Consider the following 25,984-nt stretch of genomic DNA (forward strand, 5'->3'; position numbering starts at 1 on the left):
AGCAAAACCCTAATTCAGATAAAACAGTAGCAGTTTGCCTTACCTTCCTCCAGGGGGGCGCAGAATAGCATTGCGCCCAAGTTTTTTTAGCTCTTAAAGAGCTGTTGGGTTAAAAAGATGATATCAGCTGACGTCAAAGGAAGATGGTTTTTCCAAACGCCCAAAAACTCTGATGGAATTTTGCTGAATATCTCTAATATAACAATCACTGCTAAATCGGCTTGGAAAATCGCTGGGAAAATCGCTTCGAAAACGCTATAAAACGCTTCGTCGCTTGAATTTCACTGTGGTGGAGACATAGAAAGAAAGAAAGAGATTGTGAGCTCACATGCCACCAGCCCTCTCTTGCCTATACGTATCAGGATTCACTGCCTTATATAAGTATTCACACCCTCAACCACTTCTCCCATGTTACCAAAAACAAACCCTAAACTTAGAATTATTCTCTAATATTTTTATTCTGACCCATAAATTCTGAAATCTGATTTCCATTGGGCAAAAAAAACAAACTGTTTTTCCTTTTGCATCAACAGCATTAAAGCAAAGTTCCCCTTTAAATGAAATGAAATTAAACAGGTTGCAGCATTTCCCTGTATTGGCACCATCAATTCTTCCCTCTATTATAATATAAAGCCCAGTCCCTACTGAAAATACCGAATCTCAAGATCATGATATCACAGAAAAAGGACTAGTACAGGCCTGCAGGTCTGATAAGAGATGCTGGGATTTGTAGTTCAGTAACAGTTAGAAGACCATAAGCTGCTGGTCTTGACAAGGGATGCTGGGATTTGTAGTTCATTAAGATCTAGAGGACTACAGGCTACAGGTCTGACAAGGAATGCTGGGCTTTGTACTATAGGCTGCAGGTCTGACAAGGGATGCTGGGATTTGTACTACAGGCTGCAGGTCTGACAAGGGATGCCTGGGATTTGTAGGGTCAGTAACATTTAGAAGACCACAAGCTGCTGGTCTGAAAAGGGATGCTGGGATTTGTAGTTCATTAAGATCTAGAAGATTACAGGCTACAGGTCTGACAAGGGATGCTGGGATTTGTAGGTCAGTAACAGTTAGAAGACTACAGGTCTGACAAGGGATCCTGGGAATTATACTATAGGCTGCAGGTCTGACAAGGGATGCTGGGATTTTGTAGGTCAGTAACAGTTAGAAGACTAAAGGTCTGACAAGGGATGCTGGAATTATACTATAGGCTGCAGGTCTGACAAGGGATGCTGGGATTTGTACTACGGCTGGCAGGTCTGACAAGGGATGCTGGGATTTGTACTATAGGCTACAGGTCTGACAGGGATGCTGGGATTTGGTACTATAGGTTACAGGTCTGACAAGGGATGCTGGGAATTATACTATAGGCTACAGGTCCTGACAAGGGATGCCTGGGATTTGTACTACAGGCTACAGGTCCTGACAAGTGATGCTGGGATTATTACTACAGGCTACAGGTCCTGACAAGGGATGGTGGGATTTGTAACTATAGGCTGCAGGTCTGACAAGGGATGCTGGGATTTGTAACCATAGGCTGCAGGTCTGACAAGGGATGCTGGGATTTGTACCATAGGCTATAGGTCCTGACAAGGGATGCTGGGATTTGTACCAATAGGCTGCAGGTCTGACAGGGATGCTGGGAATTTGTACTATAGGCTACAGGTCTGACAAGGGATGCTGGGATTTGTACTACAGGCTGCAGGGTCTGACAAGGGATGCGGGATTTGTACTACAGGCTACAGGTCTGACAAGTGATGCTGGGATTATTACTACAGGCTACAGGTCTGACAAGGGATGCTGGGATTTGTACTATAGGCTACAGGTCTGACAAGGGATGCTGGGATTTGTACCATAGGCTATAGGTCTGACAAGGGATGCTGGGATTTGTACTATAGGCTGCAGGTCTGACAAGGGATGCTGGGATTTGTACTATAGGCTGCAGGTCTGAAAAGGGATGCTGGGATTTGTTGGTCAGTAACAGTTAGAAGACCACAAGCTGCTGGTCTGAAAAGGGATGCTGGGAGTTGTAGTTCATTAAGATCTAGAAGACTACAGGCTACAGGTCTGACAATGGACGCTGGGATTTGTACTATAGGCTACAGGTCTGAGAAGGGATGCTGGGATTTGTAGTTCATTAAGATCTAGAAGACTACAGGCTACAGGTCTGACAAGGGATGCTGGGATTTGTACTATAGGCTACAGGTCTGACAAGGGATGCTGAGATTTGTACTATAGGCTACAGGTCTGACAAGGGATGCTGGGATTTGTAGTTCATTAAGATCTAGAAGACTACAGGCTGCAGGTCTGACAAGGGATGCTGGGATTTGTTCTATAGGCTACAGGTCTGACAAGGGATGCTGGGATTTGTACTATAGACTGCAGCTCTGACAAGGAATGCTGGGATTTGTTCTATAGGCTACAGGTCTGACAAGGGATGCTGGGATTTGTACTACAGGCTGCAGGTCAGACAAGGGATGCTGGGATTTGTACTATAGGCTACAGGTCTGACAAGGGATGCTGGGATTTGTACTATAGGTTGCAGGTCTGACAAGGGATGCTGGGATTTTTACTACAGGCTGCAGGTCTCAAGGGATGCTGGGATTTTACTATAGGCTGCAGGTCTGACAAGGGATGCTGGGATTTGTACTATAGGCTTGCAGGTCTGACAAGGGCTGGGATGAGGTCTGACAAGGGATGCTGGATTTTTACTACAGGGACAAGGGATGCTGGGATTTGGTTGCAGGTCTGACAAGGGATGCTGGGATTTTTACTACAGGCTGCAGGTCTGACAAGGGATGCTGGGATTTGTACTACAGGCTGCAGGTCTGACAAGGGATGCTGGGATTTGTACTACAGGCTGCAGGTCTGACAAAGGATGCTGGGATTTGTACTATAAACTGCAAGTCTGACAAGGGATGCTGGGATTTGTATTATAAGTTGCAGATCTGACAAGGAATGCTGGGATTTGTACTATAGGCTAAAGGTCTGGCAAGGGATGCTGGGATTTGTACTATAGGCTAAAGGTCTGGCAAGGGATGCTGGGATTTGTAGTTCATTAAGATCTAGAAGACTACAGGCTACAGGTCTGACAAGGGATGCTGGGATTTGTACTACAGGCTGCAGGTGTGACAAGGGATGCTGGGATTTGTACTATAGGCTGCAGGTCTGACAAGGGATGCTGGGATTTGTAGGTCAGTAACAGTTAGAAACGACAGGTCTGACAAGGGATGCTGGGATTTGTACTATAGGCAGGTCTGACAAGCTGGATACTGGGGGATTTGTATTATAAGTTGCAGATCTGACAAGGAATGCTGGGATTTGTACTATAGGCTAAAGGTCTGGCAAGGGATGCTGGGATTTGTACTATAGGTTGCAGGTCTGACAAGGGATGCTGGGATTTTTACTACAGGCTGCAGGTCTGACAAGGGATGCTGGGATTTGTACTATAGGTTGCAGGTCTGACAAGGGATGCTGGGATTTTTACTACAGGCTGCAGGTCTGACAAGGGATGCTGGGATTTGTACTATAGGTTGCAGGTCTGACAAGGGATGCTGGGATTTGTACTATAAACTGCAAGTCTGACAAGGGATGCTGGGATTTGTATTATAAGTTGCAGATCTGACAAGGAATGCTGGGATTTGTACTATAGGCTAAAGGTCTGGCAAGGGATGCTGGGATTTGTACTATAGGCTAAAGGTCTGGCAAGGGATGCTGGGATTTGTAGTTCATTAAGATCTAGAAGACTACAGGCTACAGGTCTGACAAGGGATGCTGGGATTTGTACTACAGGCTGCAGGTGTTACAAGGGATGCTGGGATTTGTACTATAGGCTGCAGGTCTGACAAGGGATGCTGGGATTTGTACTATAGGCTACAGGTCTGACAAGGGATGCTGGGATTTGTACTATAGGTTGCAGGTCTGACAAGGGATGCTGGGATTTGTACTACAGGCTGCAGGTCTGACAAGGGATGCTGGGATTTGTAGGTCAGTAACAGTTAGAAGACTACAGGTCTGACAAGGGATTCTGGGATTTGTAGGCCAGTAACAGCTAAAAGACCACAGGCTGCAGGTCTGACAAGAGATTCTGGGATTTGTACTATAGGCTACAGGTCTGACAAGGGATGCTGGGATTTGTACTATAGGCAACAGGTCTGACAAGGGATGCTGGATTTGTACTATAGGCTGCAGGTCTGACAAGGATGCTGGATTTGTAGGTCAGTAACAGTAGAAGACTACAGGCTGCAGGTGTGACAAGGGATGCTGGGACATTCAGCATTTTCCTTTAAAGCTTTTTAAGAAGTCAGTTTTATATACAAAGTGAGATGCAACAAGAAATATGGAAATTAATAGTATTGGAGGAGAAATACCAAGTGGCCAACTGTCAACTGTCACTCCAAACACTGGGTGACCCCTGTTATATGGGAACATGGGAGATTTCAGTCTTTTCCCCTTAATCATTTCTTAACTTTCCCTTAAAGCTTTTTTAAGAAGTAAATGTTATATACAAAGTGAGATACAGAGAGAAATATGAATATTATTAGCATTAGAGGAGAAACCTGAACAGCAAGTGGCCGTCACTCCAGGTGTTGCCATAGTGACCCCTGTTATATATTAACATAGGAGATTTCTGACTTTTTATTATTTCTTAACTTGCATTTCTGACTTTTTATTATTTCTTAAATTGCACTTATTTTAAATATAAAGCAATTGGAATCCCAAACGTTATTTTATTCTTTCTGTATTTAGCCTGACAGGTGTGTAGTCTCCCTGCATCCCTGTTCCTTCCCCCAACTCTCCTATAATCTATTAAAATGACAAAACCAAGGCTAATATCCCATGCGCTACCTAGTGACTCAATTTAGTAGTGATTTTCTTCATTTATATCATTATTTCCCATAAATTGTCCCCCCAGTGTGTGCTGTGCATCCACTTACCTCTGATCCCAGAAATGAAAGTGAGAAATCCGTTATTTAACTGTCAGTTAGTCGTGCGGCCAAATGCCAGGATGTACTTCTGTGTATTTATCCTGAGTTGTCTGTAGTCTGCCTGTTTCCCCAGTCCTCCCATAATGATATTTTCTATTAGAATATACACAAAAGCCAGGCTAATATCCCAGGCACTAGCCAGTGTCACACTCAAATAGTCATTTCCTTCATTTCTGCCATTATTTCCCTTAATGCCCCCGTGTATCAATGCTCCACTCTGACAAGATCTGACAAGGGATGCTGGGATCTCTAGGTCAGTAACAGTTAGAAAACCACAAGCTGCTGGTCTGACAAGGCATGCTGGGATTTGTAGTTCATTAAGAGCTAGAAGACTACAGGCTACAGGTCTGACAAGGGATGCTTGGATTTGTACTATAGGCTACAGCCAGGTCTGACAAGGGATTCTGGGATTTGTACTATAGGCTACAGGTCTGACAAGGGATGCTGGGAGTTGCTCTATAGGCTGCAGGTCTGAAAAGGGATGCTGGGAGTTGTTCTATAGGCTACAGGTCTGACAAGGGATGCTGGGATTTGTACTACAGGCTGCAGATCTGAAAAGGGATGCTGGGAGTTGTTCTATAGGCTACAGTTCTGACAAGGGATGCTGGGATTTGTACTATAGGCTACAGGTCTGACAAGGGATGCTGGGATTTGTAGTTCATTAAGAGCTAGAAGACTACAGGCTGCAGGTCTGACAAGGGATGCTGGGAATTATACTACAGGCTAAAGGTCTGACAAGGGATGCTGGGATTTGTAGTTTATTAAAAGCTAGAAGACTACAGGCTGCAGGTGTGACAAGGGATGCTGGGATTTGTAGTTCATTAAGAGCTAGAAGACTACAGGCTGCAGGTCTGACAAGGGATGCTGGGAATTATACTACAGGCTAAAGGTCTGACAAGGGATGCTGGGATTTGTAGTTTATTAAAAGCTAGAAGACTACAGGCTGCAGGTGTGACAAGGGATGCTGGGATTTGTAGTTCATTAAGAGCTAGAAGACTACAGGCTGCAGGTCTGACAAGGGATGCTGGGAATTATACTACAGGCTAAAGGTCTGACAAGGGATGCTGGGATTTGTAGTTTATTAAAAGCTAGAAGACTACAGGCTGCAGGTCTGACAAGGGATGCTGGGATTTGTAGTTCATTAAGAGCTAGAAGACTACAGGCTGCAGGGCTGACAAGGGATGCTGGGACATTCAGCATTTTCCTTTAAAGCTTTTTAAGAAGTCAGTTTTATATACAAAGTGAGATGCAACGAGAAATATGGAAATTAATAGTATTGGAGGAGAAACACCAAGTGGCCAACTGTCAACTGTCACTCCAAACACTGGGTGACCCCTGTTATATGGGAACATGGGGGATTTCAGTCTTTTCCCCTTAATCATTTCTTAACTTTCCCTTAAAGCTTTTTTAAGAAGTAAATGTTATATACAAAGTAAGACACAGAGAGAAATATGAAGATTAATGGCATTAGAGGAGAAACCTGAACAGCAAGTGGCCGTCACTCCAGATGTTGCCATAGTGACTCCTGTTATATATTAACATAGGAGATTTCTGAATTGTTATTATTTCTTAATTTGCATTTCTGACTTTTTATTATTTCTTAACTTACACTTATTTTAAATATAAAGCAATTGGAATCCCAAACTTTATTTTATTCTTTCTGTATTTAGCCTGACAGGTGTGTAGTCTCCCTGCATCCCTGTTCCTTCCCCCAACCCCAACTCTCCTATAATAAATGACAAAACCAAGGCTAATATCCCATGCGCTACCTAGTGACTCAATTTAGTAGTGATTTTCTTCATTTATATCATTATAATTAATTTATTCCCATAAATTGACCCCCAGTGTGTGCTGTGCATTCACTCACCTCTGATCCCAGAAATGAAAGTGAGAAATCCGTTATTTAACTGTCAGTTAGTCGTGCGGCCAAATGCCAGGATGTACTTCTGTGTATTTATCCTGAGTTGTCTGTAGTCTGCCTGTTTCCCCAGTCCTCCCATAATGATATTTTCTATTAGAATATACACAAAAGCCAGGCTAATATCCCAGGCACTAGCCAGTGTCACACTCAAATAATCATTTCCTTCATTTCTGCCATTATTTCCCTTAATGCCCCCGTGTATCAATGCTCCGCTCACCTCTGATCCCAGAAAATAAAAAAGTGAGTTTACAGCCAATCACGTTATATGTTTATATCCTGATAGTGATTGGCTGCAAGTTCAGCACATGTTTAAATGCTGCTTAGATAAGTGGGACCCCAGTAAGGAGATGTGGGGGTTCAGCCCTATGGAAACCTCCCATGAGCCTCTATGGATAGAAGATAATTACCTGCCCTGGGATGTTGCACCAGTTGCTGAGGGAGTCCCATTCTACCATCTTTAATGCTGGCATCAATATTCTCTCCCAGTGTGCGTTTGACAGTGACGGACCCACAGTAGCCATTATGCTGCTCTTTCATACATCTCCCTTTCTGATTGAAGGTCTCAAGCGATGTCCCACCTCTACCAAAGGTTCCCATCCTTCTTGTACCTCTGTCCTACCGAGAGGTAAAGTCATCACACCATTGGAGAGCACGTCTGAGTCACTGGGAAATTGGGGTTACAGTAAAAAAGGAACATTTATATAAATGATCATCTTTGATTCCTATCATACAGACCAACTGCAGGAAGCTTATTCTTTCTATCAGTCCCAAGTTCACCACAAATAACCCGTTTTTATTAAGAAGAAAATGTGGTGGATTTTTCCCATATTGTGTATTATTTTCATTGGCTTATTTGAACCTTGAATCTAAAATGCTATCTTTTTTATACCTGGTTGCTAGGCTCAGTCCCCCTGGCAGCCTGAAAGCAGCTGTATTATAAAGCTTGATGTGACGGCTTATTCTTATATTATAACGTTTTACAGATTCGATTACTCTGTGTGAAAAACTGGTCATTTTGATGGGTGCCCTGAGCTTTAAAATGGCCATAACATGGAAATATAAAAATATATAGATCTTTCTATGTACAGGCAGCTTGAAGGGGTTGTTGACCTTTGAGTTCATAATTAGGGGCAGATTTATCAAGGGTCGAAGTAAAAATTAGAATTTCAAGCTATTTTTGACTATTTCAAATTTGATTAGTGATGGGTGAAATTCTCTCATTTCGCTTCGAGAATTTCCCGCAAAACCCAGCAAAAGTCCATCACTAAATTTGACTATTCAAATATCGAAATTTATCATGTACTGTCTCTTTAAAACTTCGACTTTGACCATTCGCCATCTAAATCCTGGCGAATTGCTGTTTTAGCCTATAGGGGACCTCCTTGAACCTATTTGGAGTCATTTGGTGGAAGTAGATCAAATACGATCTTACTTCGATTCAAACGATTCAAATACAGCCTATTCACCCACAGAAAAAAAACTCTTTTTAAACAAATTTTGACTGGTCTTTTTTTCTTCGAATTTCAAGTTATGGGAGTTCAAAAAAAACTCCCATTACTTCGAAATTCGACCCTTGATAAATCTGCCCCTTAATGTTTACATGAATATCTAGTAGACTTAAGGTATGAAGATCCAAATTATGGAAACATCCGTTATCTGGAAAACCCCAGGTCCCGAGCATTCTGGATAAAGGATCCTATACTGTACTTCCCAGTCTGCTTTATAAAGCCAGTCCCCCTACCCTTTGCAATCCAAAGAGCATCATGCCCCCATCTAGGATCCTATTAGCCAAGTATCTCCTGCACCCACTGGGCATGTCCAGTATTGTAGACTTTCCAAAAGTGGGATCTGGAGATACTTGGCTAATTGGATGCAACATGGCAGCATGGCGATCTTTGATAATATACCTCAGGTGGGTGCAATTTTTATGGAAGTTGTGCACCCACTTGGGTCACATGTTTAGCACTTTAAATCACTAGGAAACACCTAATATATTGGTGGATTTCAGTCCTATAAGGGATTTAATTACCTATCCAGGGATGTTGGCATCTCCCTCATATTGACCTTTTCTGCTTCCTTGTCTTTTGCCTTGGCCTGAATAGTCTCTCTCAGGTTGTAGTTACCACAGCCCCACAGAAGATGTTTTACCGCTGTGTAATTGATCTCACTTTTTTTTCTTGGAGGGCTCCAGCCATGAGATTGTGCACCAGTGCCCAAGATTCCTGTCTTCTTCATACCTTCACCTTCCAAAAGAAAACATAGTACTTTAGATACCAATGTATAACTCCAGCTTTGGGTGTTTCTAATGTAGGGAATCTGTGCAAAACCATTGCCTTTATCCCTGTAAGGGCAGAAGCCCAGATCCTATGTCTGTGTGCTGTAAGCTGTTACCTAGCAACCAGCTATTCAGTGATCTCAGTGCAACAGGAAGTGACACAGCAGCTAATGAGTGGCTGGCAGGAAAAGGAAGTCACAGAGACTGGCAAAATAAGAGAGCCTGGTATAGAGAGCCGCATGGTGGACAGAGGGGGAAGCAAGAGAGCTGCTGGTGGGCCCAGAGAGCCAAGAGGCTGCACCAAAAGTATTCATTTGGATCGGGCTGGCACAGAGAAGCCACATACTGTACCTGGAGAGACAGAGAGTGTGAAAGGAATCCAGACTGGAGGAACAACAGCAGGAGATTCCTATCTGAGCATCCAAAGGGGCTGCTAGTCGCACTGTATGTCTGACTGTGCTGGACTCGCCTGAAGAGAGATCTAAAGTATCCAAAGAGGATTTGTGAGTATCCTGGTTAAAGGGACAGTACCCAAAAGAGGCGCTGAAGAATAAAGAGATTGTTTGTAGGACTTTGCCTTTTCTTAGTTAGGTAGACAGCTTTGCGCTAGCAAGTTAGTTAGTGAGGCTGAACTAGTTGGCCATTTATTTTAGATAAACTGTTATTCAGTTTAACCAATAGTGTGTGTGTTATTACTGTATTCCTAGTGGGGCCACCCGTAGGTGCATTCCTGCACTGCGCTAGTAAGTACCAGGTACCCAGTCTCTCCCAATACCCAAGTGGCTCAGCTTTGTTCCGTGTCATCAGGTAAGCACCCCACGTGGAGTGTACCACCGACAAAGGGGTGTCGAAAGGGTTACACTTACTACACAGACAAACTATTAATTTGTACTTGCAACAAACTTTTATCCCATTTATATGTAGAAGCTGCCATATCGTTTGTCAGACAACATCTTTAGCAAAGAGCTGGTCCTCACAGATTCGGGTGATCCACTGTAGGTTATAATTTCTAAATGGTAAAAAAAAATAACACATGAACATTAAAAAGCTTTTCACAGCCTTTACTTCCTCTTTAATTAGACAACAGAAGCAGAAACACCATTGCTGTTTTGGAGAGAATACTTGCTCATTAACTTACAGCTGAGGTGCAGTTTAAAGGGAATGGGTCAAAGAAGAGAGAGAGAGAGAATGAGAGGGAATGGGTCAAGGAAGAGAGAGAGAGAGAGAATGGGTCAAGGAAGAGAGAGAGAATGAGAGGGAATGGGTCAAGGAAGAGAGAGAGAGAGAGAGAGAGAGGGAATGAGTCAAGGAAGAGAGAGAGAATGACAGGGAATGGGTCAAGGAAGAGAGAGAGCATGAGAGGGAATGGGTCAAGGAAGAGAGAGAGAACGAGAGGGAATGGGTCAAGGAAGAGAGGGAATGAGTCAAGGAAGAGAGAGAGAGAGAGAATGGGTCAACTAAGACAGAGAGAATGAGAGGGAATGGGTCAAGGAAGAGAGAGAATGAGAGGGAATGGGCCAAGGAAGAGAGAGAATGAGAGGGAATGGGTCAAGGAAGAGAGAGAGAGAATGAGAGGGAATGGGTCAAGGAAGCAAGAGAGAGACTGAGAGGGAATGGGTTAAGGAAGAGAGAGGGAATGGGTCAAGGAAGAAAGAGAGAATGAGAGGGAATTGGTCAAGGAAGAGAGAGAGAATGAGAGGGAATGGGTCAAGGAAGAGAGAGAGAATGAGAGGGAATGGGTCAAGGAAGCAAGAAAGAGACTGAGAGGGAATGGGTCAAGGAAGAGAGAGAATGAGAGGGAATGGGTCAAGGGAGAGAGAGAGAGAGAATGAGAGGGAATGGGCCAAAGAAGAGAGAGAGAGAATGAGAGGGAATGGGTCAAGGAAGAGAGAGAGCATGGGTCAAGGAAGAGAGGGAATGAGTCAAGGAAGAGAGAGAGAGAGAGAGAGAATGGGTCAACTAAGACAGAGAGAATGAGAGGGAATGGGTCAAGGAAGAGAAAGAATGAGAGGGAATGGGCCAAGGAAGAGAGAGAATGAGAGGGAATGGGTCAAGGAAGAGAGAGAGAGAATGAGAGGGAATGGGTCAAGGAAGCAAGAGAGAGACTGAGAGGGAATGGGTTAAGGAAGAGAGAGGGAATGGGTCAAGGAAGAAAGAGAGAATGAGAGGGAATTGGTCAAGGAAGAGAGAGAGAATGAGAGGGAATGGGTCAAGGAAGAGAGAGAGAATGAGAGGGAATGGGTCAAGGAAGAGAGAGAATGAGAGGGAATGGGTCAAGGAAGCAAGAAAGAGACTGAGAGGGAATGGGTCAAGGAAGAGAGAGAATAAGAGGGAATGGGTCAAGGAAGAGAGTGAAATTTTAAAAAATCAATAGTTTTTTACAGTTACTGCATCTCACACATTATCATCATTGAGAGTGTAATAATTTTGGGAACCCAATTTGCCACCTTCTGTGGGGCTCACCTGTTGGCACAGGGCAAAGCTGAGCCTCACAGCATGGAGACTGGCCGTGAATCCCATTTAAGGCAACTCCATTGGCGGCCAGCAAGTGGTGCTCCTCCAGCAGTCTCATGGGATCGGTGGAATTCAAGAAATAAAGGTCAAATTTACCTGACACGACTCTGCTTCAAAGATTCTTCTCCAGTAAGAGTCTGCCAGTGGCATAGGTAAATATCCCTGCGCCCCACAGCAAAGATATTTTTCACTCGTACTGTATATACTCAGGTCCGGACTGAGAATTTAAATAGTCCCTGGCATTTCAGGTATACAAAGGCCCAATCAGCCCACACTTAGGCCCAAACAGCCCACTAAATACTGACTGTCTATGGCACCTTATAGCAGCCCCTCTGGCATTTGTCAGAACCCACAGGTTGCCAGTCCGGGCCTGTATATACTGGAACGACTCCCACTGGACTCTGTATGCTTTCTGGGCCACCCAGCGGTTGCAGTTTTTGCTTCCTCTATAACCGAGGTCCTCTTTAAAACATGTCACTCTGTCTTCCAAATTCCAAAAATTAATATAACTCTGGGTCCCCTCCCAGTGTCTCTTAATCATCTCTGCTGCCCTGCTAAGGGGAAAATTCCAAGGGCAGACAAGAAACCCTCACCCTTTGCCTCCCCCAATAGATGATTACAGACATCATTTAGATTTACCCCCCACTTCCAGCATTTTTTATGAAACTGCCATTTTAAAACCCTATAACCAGTGGTCCCCACAGCACATCTCCCAACATTTTTGAAATAAAAAGAGGGACAAAAAAGTTGCAGCGTGCAGTGTGGTGATTTTTTGACCACGCCCATTTTGTGGCTACGCTATTTAATTAGCATGTTCATTTTCCAAAATTTGGCAGGTTATGAAAGTTCGAACATATTTCTGTGGTTTTTTTTCAGCTATTACAGTTTTGCTAATGAAGGTAAATTGCCCTTTAGGGTAAGGGCACACGGGGAGATTTATTTCCCGGCGACTAATCGCCTCTTCTTCTGTGCGACAGTCCACCCAAACTGCCATCCAGCCGGTGATAATGAAAAATCGCCTGCGTGATGGCACTCGCGGTGCTTCATTTTCTGAATGTTGCCTGAAGTTGCCTCACAAGTAGGGTTGCCACCTTTTTAAAAAAAATTTACCGGCCACTGGTGGGAGTGGGAACTAAAGATGCGGGCCGTGACGCAAAAAGGGGCGGAGCCATGGGGGTCGTGCCGCAAATCTCCCAAGATTAATTATTTGCTTATCTCTAAATTGTTACAAAAGTATCTTTTTTTGCAGCTGTGGCTGTTCTGGACTCTCTGCCAAAAGCCAATTAAGTTAGAAACTTTGTTTTTCTGGCTGTGCAGTGCAGAGAAAATAGGGACTTACCAGTACAAACGAGGGACTGGGGATTGAGCTGTCAAAAGAGGGACTGACCCTCTTAAAACGGGACAGTTGGGAGATATGCCCACAGCAAAATAATCAGACCTGTATATGTAGCAAAACAAAGGCCCGGGTGTAGGGCGGCAAAATATTAGCAGCTTCTTTCCTGGGAGCACAGCTCCGTAGTGCTCCGTTTGCGCAGAGGGGAGTATAGGACCGCGCAGCCTTGGGGCGCCCACCCACTAAATCCGGGCTGAAAATAAACTCTCAAGAGGTTGTCCTGTTTTACCAAAAGTCTGCCGCCCAATACAGTTTCTGGGTATGCCGACTGTAATTATTTCCATAACTGAATCCCAGATCCCAAATTACCCTGCAGATAAAAGAACAGGCGAGAACTGGGGGGTCTGTTCACACGAGTCTTTTATTATTTCAGAAGTATTGGTTTATAACAATGGAATCCATAATCTAATAAGCAAAGACAGAGCTTATACCCCATTCCTGCACTGCCCTGTTATCTACTCAACATATCTGTACCCAACACACGGCAGATTATCTCAAAAGGAAGTGAGTAAAATGTGACTGTGACAGCAAACAGAACACTGATCCCTTCCTGACTGCTGTTCTAGACCTGTTATGTTCTAGACCTGTTCTAGATGCAGCAACTCTAGGCAAAAGAAAGCCTTGGTGGGGAGCAGCTAGAAGTGAAATAACCTGAAGCATGACACAGAGAGCAAAGTGCCATTTTTTGTACTTTGCATTGTGGGAGTTACACCCATAGATTATTCTTTCTAGAATGGAGCACAACATCTTTCTTCTATTTAATTAATACATTAGGGGTGGGCAGTAGTGATATGCGGGCGCGAAAACCTGTGGGACCCAGGGGTCGGGCAGGTTCGGGCCCACCGGGTTTTTTCCCAGGGTCAGACCAGTCCGACCCTGCCTGCACAAAATCTTCGGGTCATGGGCAGGTCTGGGTTGAGTTCTTCCCCTTGCTCTCCCTGCCCGCCCCTTTCGTGATGTGTCTGTGGGGGGGGGGAGAAGTGGGTCTATAAATAGAGGGGGGAATGGTGGGCCCGGCCAGGTGCCAATTGGGAGGGGGTGGGTTAGGGTCAAAAAATTCTCAACTCAGGCATGGAGCAATACATCAGTGTTCCCTTGAATGACCATTAGCTCTTCTTAGACACTATTTTGCACCCTATGACGCTCTTGCAACAGTCTCTAAACCACAAACAGAATTGGAATACAGAAAAAATTGCCTTAGGTCAGTGATCTCCAACCAGTAGCTCGTGAGCAACATGTTGCAGGTGCTTGTTTTTGAATTCTGGGCTTGGAAGCAAGTTTTCATTGCATATAAACTAAATATACTGGCAAGTAGAGTCTCCTGTAGGCTGCCAGTCCACATAGGGGCCACCAAATGGCCAATCAAAGCCCTTATTTGGCACTGCAAGGAACTTTTTCATGCTTGTGTTGCTCCCCCACTCTTTTCTATGTTGCTAACGGGCAAGAAAGGTTGGGGACCCCTGCCTTAGGTTGTGCAGTCATTTCAATTTCACTACAGACTTAAACTTTTTCCGGCAGTCCTATTTTCTCTGTGTTCTGCATAGTGTTTATTTGGAGTGGGGCTTCCTCCTAGTCAGGCTGGAACCCACTCCATCTGGCACTTTGGAGAGCAGAGAGAAGTCTGGTTGCAGGCAAAGGTATTACAATTTTAGTGAGCTTATAAACACATTAAATCAGGGCCACCATCAGGGGGCACAGGGGGTACATTAGTGCCGAGCCCCGGCCTAAAGGGGGGTTCAGTTGTGCTGCACTTTTCCAATTAACCTGGCCCCCTTTGACAGTGCCGAACCGACGAAGTCCCAAAGAACCGAAGCCACGAACGGAGCTGAAGTCACGAAAAGACCCGAAGCCACAATTGGAGCCGAAGCCACGAAAAGATCCGAAGTTCAAGTCCTGAAGCCCAGAAAAGACCCAAAAGCACAAAAGGAGCCTAAGGTAATTTCCACTGAACACCAATGTTGTTTTAAATTATTTTATTAAACCCCTGGCCACCAATGTAATATTTTAATACTATAGGCCCCTGGACCCCAATGGGGGTTTTTTTTAAATATTCTATGGGGCCCTGACCACCAATGGGGGGCCCTGGCACAATTTTTTTTTTATTTATTTATATGGGGGGGGGCCCTGGTCACCAATGATTTTTTTTAACTTGTAGGGGGGCCCTGACCACCAATGTTTATTTTTTAACTTTTATTTGAGACCCTGGACACCAAATTTTTTTTTAACTTATAACGGGGGCCTGCCCACCAATGGCTTTTTATAACTTGTGCATGGAGGGGTTTACCCTGTTTGTGTGGCCTTTTTACTGTGGTGTGGGAGGGATCTGGGGTGGGTCGGGGACCAGGGGCCCAGAAATTTTTGTTGTACGGGGCCCTGTGATTTCTGATGGCGGCCCTGCATTAAAAACCAATCAAGTTTGGGGAAATCCTATATCAATCCAATGGTGCCATTACTTTAGTATCACTTAGCACTAGCAATATCATTTTATATTTTTGAATTAAAAATGTGTGTGTGTGTATATATATATATATATATATATATATATATATATACATATACATATATATATACATACACACACACACACACAGTTTTAAAAATCCAATTCCTTGCACTTTCCTATTAGATTCAATCTCTGACTAGTTAAACAAATAGATTTGTTTGATTGATTGTATGTAGGAAGACAAAAGAGAATAAACAGTGAGTTATTTGGGACCTTCCGTGGAACACAGATCTTTACAGCATTGCCTTGTTCAGCCGTTTAAGGTTCAGAGCTGTCACTGTCAGGCACAACGTGGTCCTGGGATTGGGTTCTGCTGTGGAAACTGTACACCAGACAAAATCCAAACTCCGGATCTACTGATGTGGTGGAGACCTCAATGGTAACAGAAGAGCCCTCTGACCAGACAGTCCCTGGTACCATCTCATCCGTGGGGAACCGAACTGCAATGAAACGGCCAATGGAATTCACAGCACAGTACAAAAGCAAACCAATCATAGGTGAACCTATATGTAAGTGTCCATCCATTGCTTGTGATCCATGTAATGCAACACTGACTGCCTATTGGCACAACTACAAAAGGATCCCTGACATTAATGTTAAGTCAAAGGATGGGCTAAGTTACAGGGCTCCTGTAAGCATATATAGGTACAGTCACTATGGGGCAGATTTATCAAGGGTCGAAGTGAATTCGAGGGAATTTTCAAAGTAAAAAAAGTAATTTTTTGGATACTTCGACCATCGAATAGGATACTACGACTTCGAGCCAAAGTAAAATTGTTTGAATATTCGACCATTCATCATCGAAGTACTGTCTCTTTAAAAAACCTTCAACTTCAATACTTCGCCAAATTAAACCTGCCGAAGTGCTATGTTAGCCTATGGGGACCTTCTAGAGCATTTTTCTAAGTTAAAAGTAAAAGTCAAAGTAAAATCGTTCGATCGATCGCTGAAATCCTTCGAATCGTTCAATCGAACGATTTTACTTTGACCGCAGGATACCCAAATTTGATGAAAAATACTTCGACTTTGATCGAATGGTCGAATTTCGAAGTATTTTTAACTTTGAAATTCGACCCCCAAGTTTATGTCATTTTATTGTATACTTGCAGTTCTGCACCCTGTTATGTTCCCAGCACTGTGCCTACTATTAATAACAGAGCCCAGCCAGCTTAAGGCACAGGACTGCTTTACTAATGCCAAGGTACTGCAGCCTTTTGCAGACAATGATATGGTCCTTTACCTTTAAAGGGATACTGTCATGGGAAAAATGTTTTTTTTTTTTTTCAAAATGCATCAGTTAATAGTGCTGTTCCAGCAGAATTCTGCACTGAATTTTTTTCTCAAAAGCACAAACAGATTTTTTTTATATTTAATTTTGAAATCTGGCACGGGGCTAGACATTTTGTCAGTTTCCCAGCTGCACCCAGTCATGTGACGTGTGCTCTGATAAACTTCAGTCAATCTTGATATCATCCCCCCCCAGCAGCCCAACAACAGAACAATGGGAAGGTAACCAGATAGCAGCTCCCTAACACAAGATAACAGCTGCCTGGTAGATCTAAGAACAACACTCAAAAGTAAAATCCATATCCCTCTGCGACACATTCAGTTACATTGAGTAGGAGATACAACAGGCTGCCAGAAAGCAGTTCCATCCTAAAGTGCTGGCTCTTTCTGAAAGCACATGACCAGGCAAAATGACCTGAGATGCACCTACACACCAATATTACAACTAAAAAAATACACTTGCTGGTTCAGGAATGAAATTTTATATTGTAGAGTGAATTATTTGCAGTGTAAACAGTGTCATTTAGAAATAAAAACTACATATTTTTTTTTTTTATTGCCATTTTTCTTTTAACTCTTTCCTACTTTCCAATGGGGGTCACTGACCCCATCTAAAAACAACGGCTCTAGAAAGCTACAAATATATTGTTATTGCTACTTTTTTTATTACTAATCTTTTTATTTAGCTTCATTCATATTCATACACCTATTCCTGTTCTAAGCAATGCATGGTTGCTAGGGTAATTTGGACCTCCAGATGCTGAAATTGCCAACTGGAATGCTGCTGAATAAAACCTTCCCAAATACCAATTGCTAATTGTCTCAGAATATCACTCTCTACATCATACTAAACGTTATCGTGAACAACCCCTTTAACTTCAGCTCCTAGCCTGAATCTGCCAGTCACCTACGCAGGATTTAGGGCCCAGGTAGACATGTGCTGACCAAGGATACACATGACATCACCGTAGGATAACTCAACAAAATAGGTAAGGGTGGTGTTCAGATGCTTGACATGTCTGAGGTCAGTGGGGGTTATTTACCAATCAGAAGTAAAGTACCGCTGAACTGACAGTCTAATCCATTAATGTCCAAGGTTTACTTCTAATATCTAAGTCATTAAAGGGATAGTGTCATGGAAAAACATGTTTCTTTAAAAATGCATCAGTTAATAGTGCTGCTCCAGCAGAATTCTGCACTGAAATCCATTTTTCAAAAGAGCAAACTTTTTTTATATTTAATTTTGAAATCTGACATGGGGGCTAGACATATTGTCAGTTTCCCAGCTGACCCCAGTCACATGACTTGTGCTCTGATAAACTTCAGTCACTTTACTGCTGCTCTGCAAGTTGGAGTGATATCACCCTCCTCCCTTACCCCCCAGAAATCTATCAGAACAATGGGAAGGTAACCCGATAACAGCTCCCTGGTAGATATAAAAACAGCACTCAATAGTAAAATCCAGGTCCCATTGCAACACATTCAGTTACATTGAGTAGGAGAAACAACAGCCTGCCAGAAAGCAGTTCCATAGTGCAGCACTGGCTCTTTCTGAAAACACATGACCAGGCAAAATGGCCTGAAATGGCGCCTACACACCAATATTACAACTAAAAAAAATACACTTGCTGGTTCAGGAATGAAATTTTATATGGTAGAGTGAATTATTCGCAGTGTAAATTTAGGAATAATAACTACACCATAAAAATCATGACAGAATCCCTTTAATGTCTAAGGCTGTACTATTTGGCAGGGCTGTGTGACCCCTGCCCATTCTCAGCACAGGTTAATTATCTGTTGGGAATAAAAGTATTATGATTTTACTTTATTTCCCTTTCTATCTCATAGACAATCTGCAGTAGAGCCAGGAACTACTGGGGCAGAGGTGCCAGTAGAGTCAAAACTGCTGATGTCTCTGTATCATCCCCCTACCCCTGCCCAAATCATTTTGGGCAGGGGTATGGGGCCAGTTTTACTGCAGCACACAATTTCTCTTGCCCACATCATCAACCAGAAACAGGGCAGACAATTCTAAGGGAGTCAAGCCTACTCTGGTTCCTATTTCTGCTAAATCCCATGGGCCTATCATGTAGATATGTGAGCCTATGTTTTGCCCCTTCATATGTAAATAATGCATACTGTGTCGGTATTACGGAAACACGGTCGAAATTCTACCTTTTAAGGTCTTGTTCTTGGAGATTCCTTCATAGATGATGAGAGAATTACAGCACTTTCCATTCTCCGCAGACATGTGCACTTGCTTCATGACTAATTTTATTATTTGGAACTTTGGGGCAATAATTCTCCACTGGCAACTGAAGGACAATGAAAGATTTTGTTATTTAATAGCTTTATGTCAGATCCTAGATTCACACAGTTACAGCGTGAAGCCATAGCTAAGTCAATAGCACCAAACACTTGTCTGTATTTACTGTACTCCGGCTTCATGTCTCACACTCCTTTACAACCACATTCACCGTTTCGTTCCACTCTTTCACTTCACTTTTTGCTAATTAAGGCAGACTGGCTGCAGTGGGTATAACATGAATTTCCTGAAAATAAGAAAGTCTTGCAATGTGCTCGCTAACGTCATATTATATCTAAGCAGAACAACATCACAAAGCTTTCCTATTCTCAGAAAGTCGATTTTAAATCCAGTGTAACCAGTGAGTCCAAATGACCAGCAGGTGGCACTGTCTACTGTACTTGTGGCAAGTACCAAAGTAGGTGGCTGGCCCATCACATTGTGGGTGTATGAAGCAGACAGTGAACAGTGGAGACCTACCTGAAACCATTGGGATACATCTGGCTTTTGGTTTCCATTTTAATCTCTCCAGGTGACTGCAGCAGTACCACATCCTCACAGCTGGACGCAATGTAAAGGTTTTGGTTGGAGCTGGCGTCATTTGTGGGAAACCCGCCTGTAACACAGTAACATAGTAAGTTAGGTCGAAAAAAGACACATGTCCATCAAGTTCAACCTTTTAACTCTATTTTAACCTGTTTAACTGCTAGTTGATCCAGAGGAAGGCAAAAAAAAACCCATCTGAAGCCTCTCCAATTTTCGGACTAGTCCCTGTATCAACTTGTACTATGAGCTATCTCCCATATCCCTGTATTCCCTCACTTGCTAAACACCATCCAACCCCTTCTTAATCTAATGTATCAGCCTGTACCACTGATTCAGGGAGGGAATTCCACATCTTCACAGCTCTTACTGTAAAAAACCCCTTCTGAACATATTGAGGCAGAACCTCTTTTCTTCTAATTGGAATGGGCGACCTTGTGTCAGCTGGAAAGTCCTACTGGTAAATAAAGCATTAGAGAGATTATTATATGATCCCCTTATATATTTATACATAGTTATCATATCACCCCTTAAGCACCTCTTCTCCAGCGTGAACATCCCCAATTTGGCCAGTCTTTCCTCATAGCTAAGATTTTCAATACCTTTTACCAGCTTAGTTGCCCTTCTCTGTACCCTCTCTAATACAATAATGTCCTGTTTGAGTGATGGAGACCAAAACTGTGCGGCATATTCTAGATGGGGCCTTACCAGCGCTCTATATAGTGGAAGGATGACCCCCTCCTCCCATAAATCTCTGCTCCTTTCAATACAGCTCAAGAGTAGACCTTATATACTATTATATAGATGATTTCTAACAGGTTTCTTATTATGGATAGCCATTAGTTACCAACCGTGTAACAATGGCAAAGTCAGATTTCCATGTTAAAGGAAGGAAGAATGAAAATACATTCTCTCAACGCAGCTTTTATCCAGCTATATAAAGCTTTATAACAGAAGAAGTATTATAACATATAAAAACTAATACCTTGAATAATGTCCCTGCCTGCTGTTTCTTCCGGCTCTATATTTCCCATCGGATGGGGTTTCGGGTCACCAAGGTTTGAATGGATTTGTCCTTTTGAGAGAAGACATAACTAAAATATTCATGGAAGCAACCTCATATTCCTGTAATGATAAGTTTCATCCCAGGAATATTTTTGCCTGTGCCTGGTCTTAAAGGAGAACTAAAGCCTAACTAAAGAAGTAGCTAGAAATGTTGTACATTATGTTTTGGGCTTCTGTACCAGCCCAAGGCTACCACAGCCCTTTAGCAGTAAAGATCTGTGTCTCCAAAGATGCCCCAGTAGCTCCCCATCTTCTTTTCTGCTGATTCACTGCACATGCTCTGTGCTGCTGTCACTTACTGAGCTTAGGGAGCCACTCACAATATACAGTACACATAGAATAGAAATGTCACAATATAAGGCTGATTAGTAATTAATACACATAATTACTACATGGCAGCACAGAAACCAGTGCAATTAGCATCAGAATTTAATAATCAGCAAACCTGTAGCATCAGCTTATATTACAGGGGAAGCTCGTTTTCTGCTGGATAATTAGTGACAAGCCCTAAGCTTAGCTTCTCAACAGCCAATCAGAGCCCACTGAGCATGTGAGTGTCACAGACACTTTCCAAGATGGTGACCCCCTGTGACAAGTTTGAAGTCCTGGATCATTGCTGCTATTGACAAGCTGAAACTTTAGCCTCGTGCAATAAGTTCACTATATAAAATGTGACATTTTTAGCCATATTCATTTTAGGGTTTAGTTCACCTTTAATCTCCCCAACTGATACTCACTTCTTGCATCACCTGGCATTTCCCTAGTCACAAATACAGCAGAGTAGGGCTGTTCCCAGAGATAGGTCCATGGTGCCCTTTGGTCTAAGATTAATTTTGAAAGCAAACTAGCACCACAGTTAGAATCACCTGAGCACTTTTAATGACTACCCCTCCACAGTCCCACACTAGTGATGAGCGAATTTATTCGGCAGCCATGGATTTTGCGGCAAAATTCCTAATCGCCATGTGCAAATTCTTTGGCAAAACTGCGGGCAAAAAACTCCCAGCAGAAAAATTTGCAGAGAAAAAGCCCATTGACTTTAAGTCATAAGAAAAAATGCCCATTCATTTGGAGCAAGAAAAATTGTTGCACGCTTGACTTCAATGCGTTTTGCAAAGTTTAGCTAATGTTTTTGCAGTTTTCGCCAATTTTGTGGCGAAGTGAAAAGGGACAATTTCACTCATCACTACTCAACACAGCAATTAATTATATTAGAGGTCTTATTTGTAACTATGATAATATTGTACCTGTATCACTCATTATTTGTCGAATCAGTCGATAAAGGGGGGACACCTTAGTATAGATCCCAGGCTTGGAGTTTTCCTTGCAGTTGAGCCCCAACTGGCAATGCCCAAAATTGTGTAGATGCCTTTTTTTTCCGACAGACAAACCAATGGACTGCCAGACTGCTCCTGAATCATAAAATAAGAGAATTTGCATTTCTGTTACACATTCTCATTGATACATGTATGACCAGCTCTACTATGTATGTGTATGTGTATATTATATATATATATATATATATATATATATATATATATATATATATATATATATATATATATATATATATATATATATATATATGTATATATATACAATTCCAACGTTTATGATGCACTAATCCCAATGTATATCAGAGTCAAGGGTGCTGATCCCAATAGCAGTGAGTAATTCCGCTTCTTAGTTATATTGGTCCAACCAGATCGCACTCCATATTTAAAACATAGCTTTTATTAGCTTGTTAAAATGTATCAAAAAAATGGCATTCTGGGCAACTAATATTATTTTGTGTATATTTTTCTTTATAAGTACTTTTGTATTTTTTAAAAAAAAAATTTTTTTTTCTTTTTTGCCATTTCATCTGTCAACTTTTGCTTTTCATTTTGGCATAATTTGCTCAAACAACTACAATTATCAGATATAGTGAAAAATGCCCATGTAATTTGCTGTTACTGATATATTTCTTTTCTTTGGTAACTATGGACTTTGCATAGTAACGGGAGGGTGGAGATATGTGGTGACTGACGTGCAGATCCGGCCTCCAGGTGAGGAAGCATCATCACAGTTACTTACCACGTATGCCCCGCCTAACGAGGAAGCAGAAAGTTGTGTGCAATGGAGTCCTACACGCTACTACACGATACATACGCTTGAGAAAGGAACGGATGTGTCCCGAAACGTCGCGTGAGTGTGGATGGATATAGCGTTTATGCTGGACTTTTAACAGATAAGTGTCTTGATACAAATGACGCTGCTACTATGTTGTGAGAATGCCATTTTTTGATACATTTTAACAAGCTAATAAAAGCTATGTTTTAAATATGGAGTGCGATCTGGTTGGACCAATATATATATATATATATATAATATATATATATATATATATATATATATATATATATATATATATATATATATATATATTATATATATATATTATATATATATATATATATATATATATATATCTGATTCATCATCTGTTCATGGTGAAGTTTGCAGGACAGACAAATATCCCTTTGCCAGATCTTCCTGGAAATACCCAGCCCCCTTGGAAACATGCGGCCAATCCAGAAGGGTAACCGAAACGCGTCAGGGATCTGATGTTTTTAACAAAGTTGGAATAAAAATTACCTTTTAACCTATATGGATGGAAACGGAGTCCTCGTCTTTTTGAAAATTGATCGTCACTCACCTATAGCTACGGGCTTGGGGCGATGCACCCAAGCCCACCCGTTGGATCTGGTGAGTTCCTTTGGACGATTTACCCTTAATACTCTTTTAAGGCACCGTAAACATAGGAGCAGGACCCGGGTCACTATCACTTACTGGTGAGCTGTTCACATGCGAACGGGAATAATTGGCCGCCAATATATGTGTTAATGGGCACTTAGTAGGGATGCACCGAATCCACTTTTTTGGATTCGGCCGAACCCCCGAATCCTTCACGAAGGATTCGGCCGAATACCGAACCGAATACGAACCCCTAATTTGCATATGCAAATTAGGGGTGGGAAGGGGAAAACATTTTTTTACTTCCTTGTTTCTGACAAAAAGTCACGCAATTTCCCTCCCTGCCCTAATTGCATATGCAAATTCGGATTCGGATTCGGTTCGGCCGGGCAGAAGGATTCGGCCCGAATCCTGCTGAAAAAGGCCGAATCCTGGCCGAATCCAGAACCGAATCCTGGATTCGGTGCATCCTTAGCACTTAGAAGCAATAGTCTTTTTGCACACTGATCTCAGTTGCCCATTTAAGCGGTATTTGTCAAGAAATATTCATAGTGTTTGGTACCAAAATTAGTAGATATTTTGTATTTATCCACATAGAGAACCAGAGAAGCCTTATTTTATTTATAGTAAATTGTTTAGTACTGCAACATAATAGAGTAATAGATATTAGGGGATAGTTACATCATAGAAGGCAGGGTATAAGTGCAAAAAAACAGAAGCAATCTGGAACTTTTGCACTTTCATCTTGTCTTCCATGCTTGTGAATTGGCTACCAAATCGCCAATCACAACCCTAATTTGGTATCTCCAGGAACTTTTTTCATGCTTGTGTTGCTCCCCAACTATTTTTACATTTGAATGTGGCTCAATGATAAAATAGGTTGGGGACCCCTGGTGGACAGTGGAAGAATGAAGGCATCCCAACTCCTAACCTTTATCTATCTTGTACGTTAAGGACATGCAAGTTCAACAGCAGCAATGGACACTCTGGACCTTGCACCAGATTTTTTTTTATCCAAAAAGTACAAGAGAAAAGGCTTGTGGCCAGGTCAGCGTGTCTCTTGGGTTGAAGCCCACAAAGTATGGTTGACTCCCATCTTTCTTTCTCTGCCTGGCACAGAGTCATTGTACTTCCCTTTGAAGAATCCTCTCTGATTAAAGCTGATTTTAACCTATTCGTGAAAATGAGCCATGGCAGGGTATCTCCTACACTTAAGTTACCTTAAAGGAGAACTAAACCCTATAAATGAATGTGGCAAAAAATGCCATATTTTATATGCCGAACTTATTGTACCAGCCTAAAGTTGAGCTTTGTCAATAGCAGCAATGATCCAGGACTTCAAACTTGTCACAGGGGGTCACCATCTTGGAAAGTGTCTGTGACACTCACATGCTCAGTGGGCTCTGATTGGCTGTTGAGAAGCTAAGCTTAGGGCTCGTCACTAATTATCCAGCAGAAAATGAGCTTCCCTGGCTGTAATATAAGCTGATGCTACAGGTTTGCTGATTATTAAATTCTGATGCTAATTGCACTGGTTTCTGTGCTGCCACGTAGTAATTATGTGTATTAATTACTAAAAATGTGACATTTCTATTCTATGTGTACTGTATATTGTGAGTGGGTCCCTAAACTCAGTAAGTAACAGCAGCAACGAACATGAAAATAAGATGGGGAGCTACTGGACATCTTTGGAGACACAGATCTTTACTGTTAAAGGGTTGTGGTTTGCCTTGGGCTGGTATAGAAGCCTCAACATTTCTAGCCTACTTCTTTATGTAGGAAAACATGTAGAAACCTTTCACACATCCTCCCTAAGCAGAAGAACATCAGAGCAGCCTCTTTCTTTCTCCTGACAACTTCCTTGACCACTTGCTGGTCAGAATGGTCAGAAAACTGACCGGCAGGTGGGGCTGTTGTAACAAAAATCGTTAATATGAACAGTACATGTATCCTTTAATATCTTGGAATAGAAAATAAATAAATAATGAATGTACATTGCAAAAGTTCTTGGAATAGCCCCCTGGTCAATTTTACATTCACTTGTTTTTAAGCTATACTTATCCTTTAAGAATACAGCCAAAAAAATATGCATCCGGTGCATTCGAAAGAATTGTGAGACTCATATGCCAAATACAAGAACAATGTACTGATGAGTTTTATTGTACCAAGGAAAGGAATGACTCACTGAGCAGGAATCATTGTCCTGTCCGGTTCCTATCCCAGCACATAGCATCCTATCCGTGATGCCCCCTGGATTTTGTATATAGTGAGCACTGCAAGCATCATCCGTAAGGATGGGGACTTCACGCTGCTGAAGCTTTGTTGACTTTTCTGCCTCTGAAATATACAAAAATGCAGATTATAATAGAATATGTTTTGTTATTTTATCATATCACAGTCATTTAGCCTTTCATCCTTTATACATTGGAGTTCTCCGTTATTGGGAGAATCATTCTG

At 42.3% G+C, this 25,984-nt stretch overlaps 1 protein-coding gene and 1 long non-coding RNA gene across 2 annotated transcripts in view; both read right to left on the bottom strand.

Annotated features, from left to right (window-relative positions):
- The window catches only part of ovch2.S (ovochymase 2 (gene/pseudogene) S homeolog), a 115,145-nt gene that overhangs the window by 58,803 nt on the left and 30,358 nt on the right, over nt 1-25,984 (bottom strand). Inside the window, 1 exon segment of the mRNA NM_001088427.1 lies at nt 25,713-25,864. Coding sequence (NP_001081896.1) covers nt 25,713-25,864 — 152 coding nt within the window.
- LOC121393176 lies at nt 6,818-9,314 on the bottom strand. The gene is made up of 2 exons (XR_005960797.1): nt 8,936-9,314; nt 6,818-6,996 (listed from the first exon to the last, which is right to left on the bottom strand). It is a non-coding gene; the product is annotated as an uncharacterized LOC121393176 (long non-coding RNA).

The sequence above is a fragment of the Xenopus laevis genome, chromosome 4S, assembly GCF_017654675.1.
Source record: "Xenopus laevis strain J_2021 chromosome 4S, Xenopus_laevis_v10.1, whole genome shotgun sequence".
NCBI lineage: Eukaryota > Metazoa > Chordata > Amphibia > Anura > Pipidae > Xenopus > Xenopus laevis.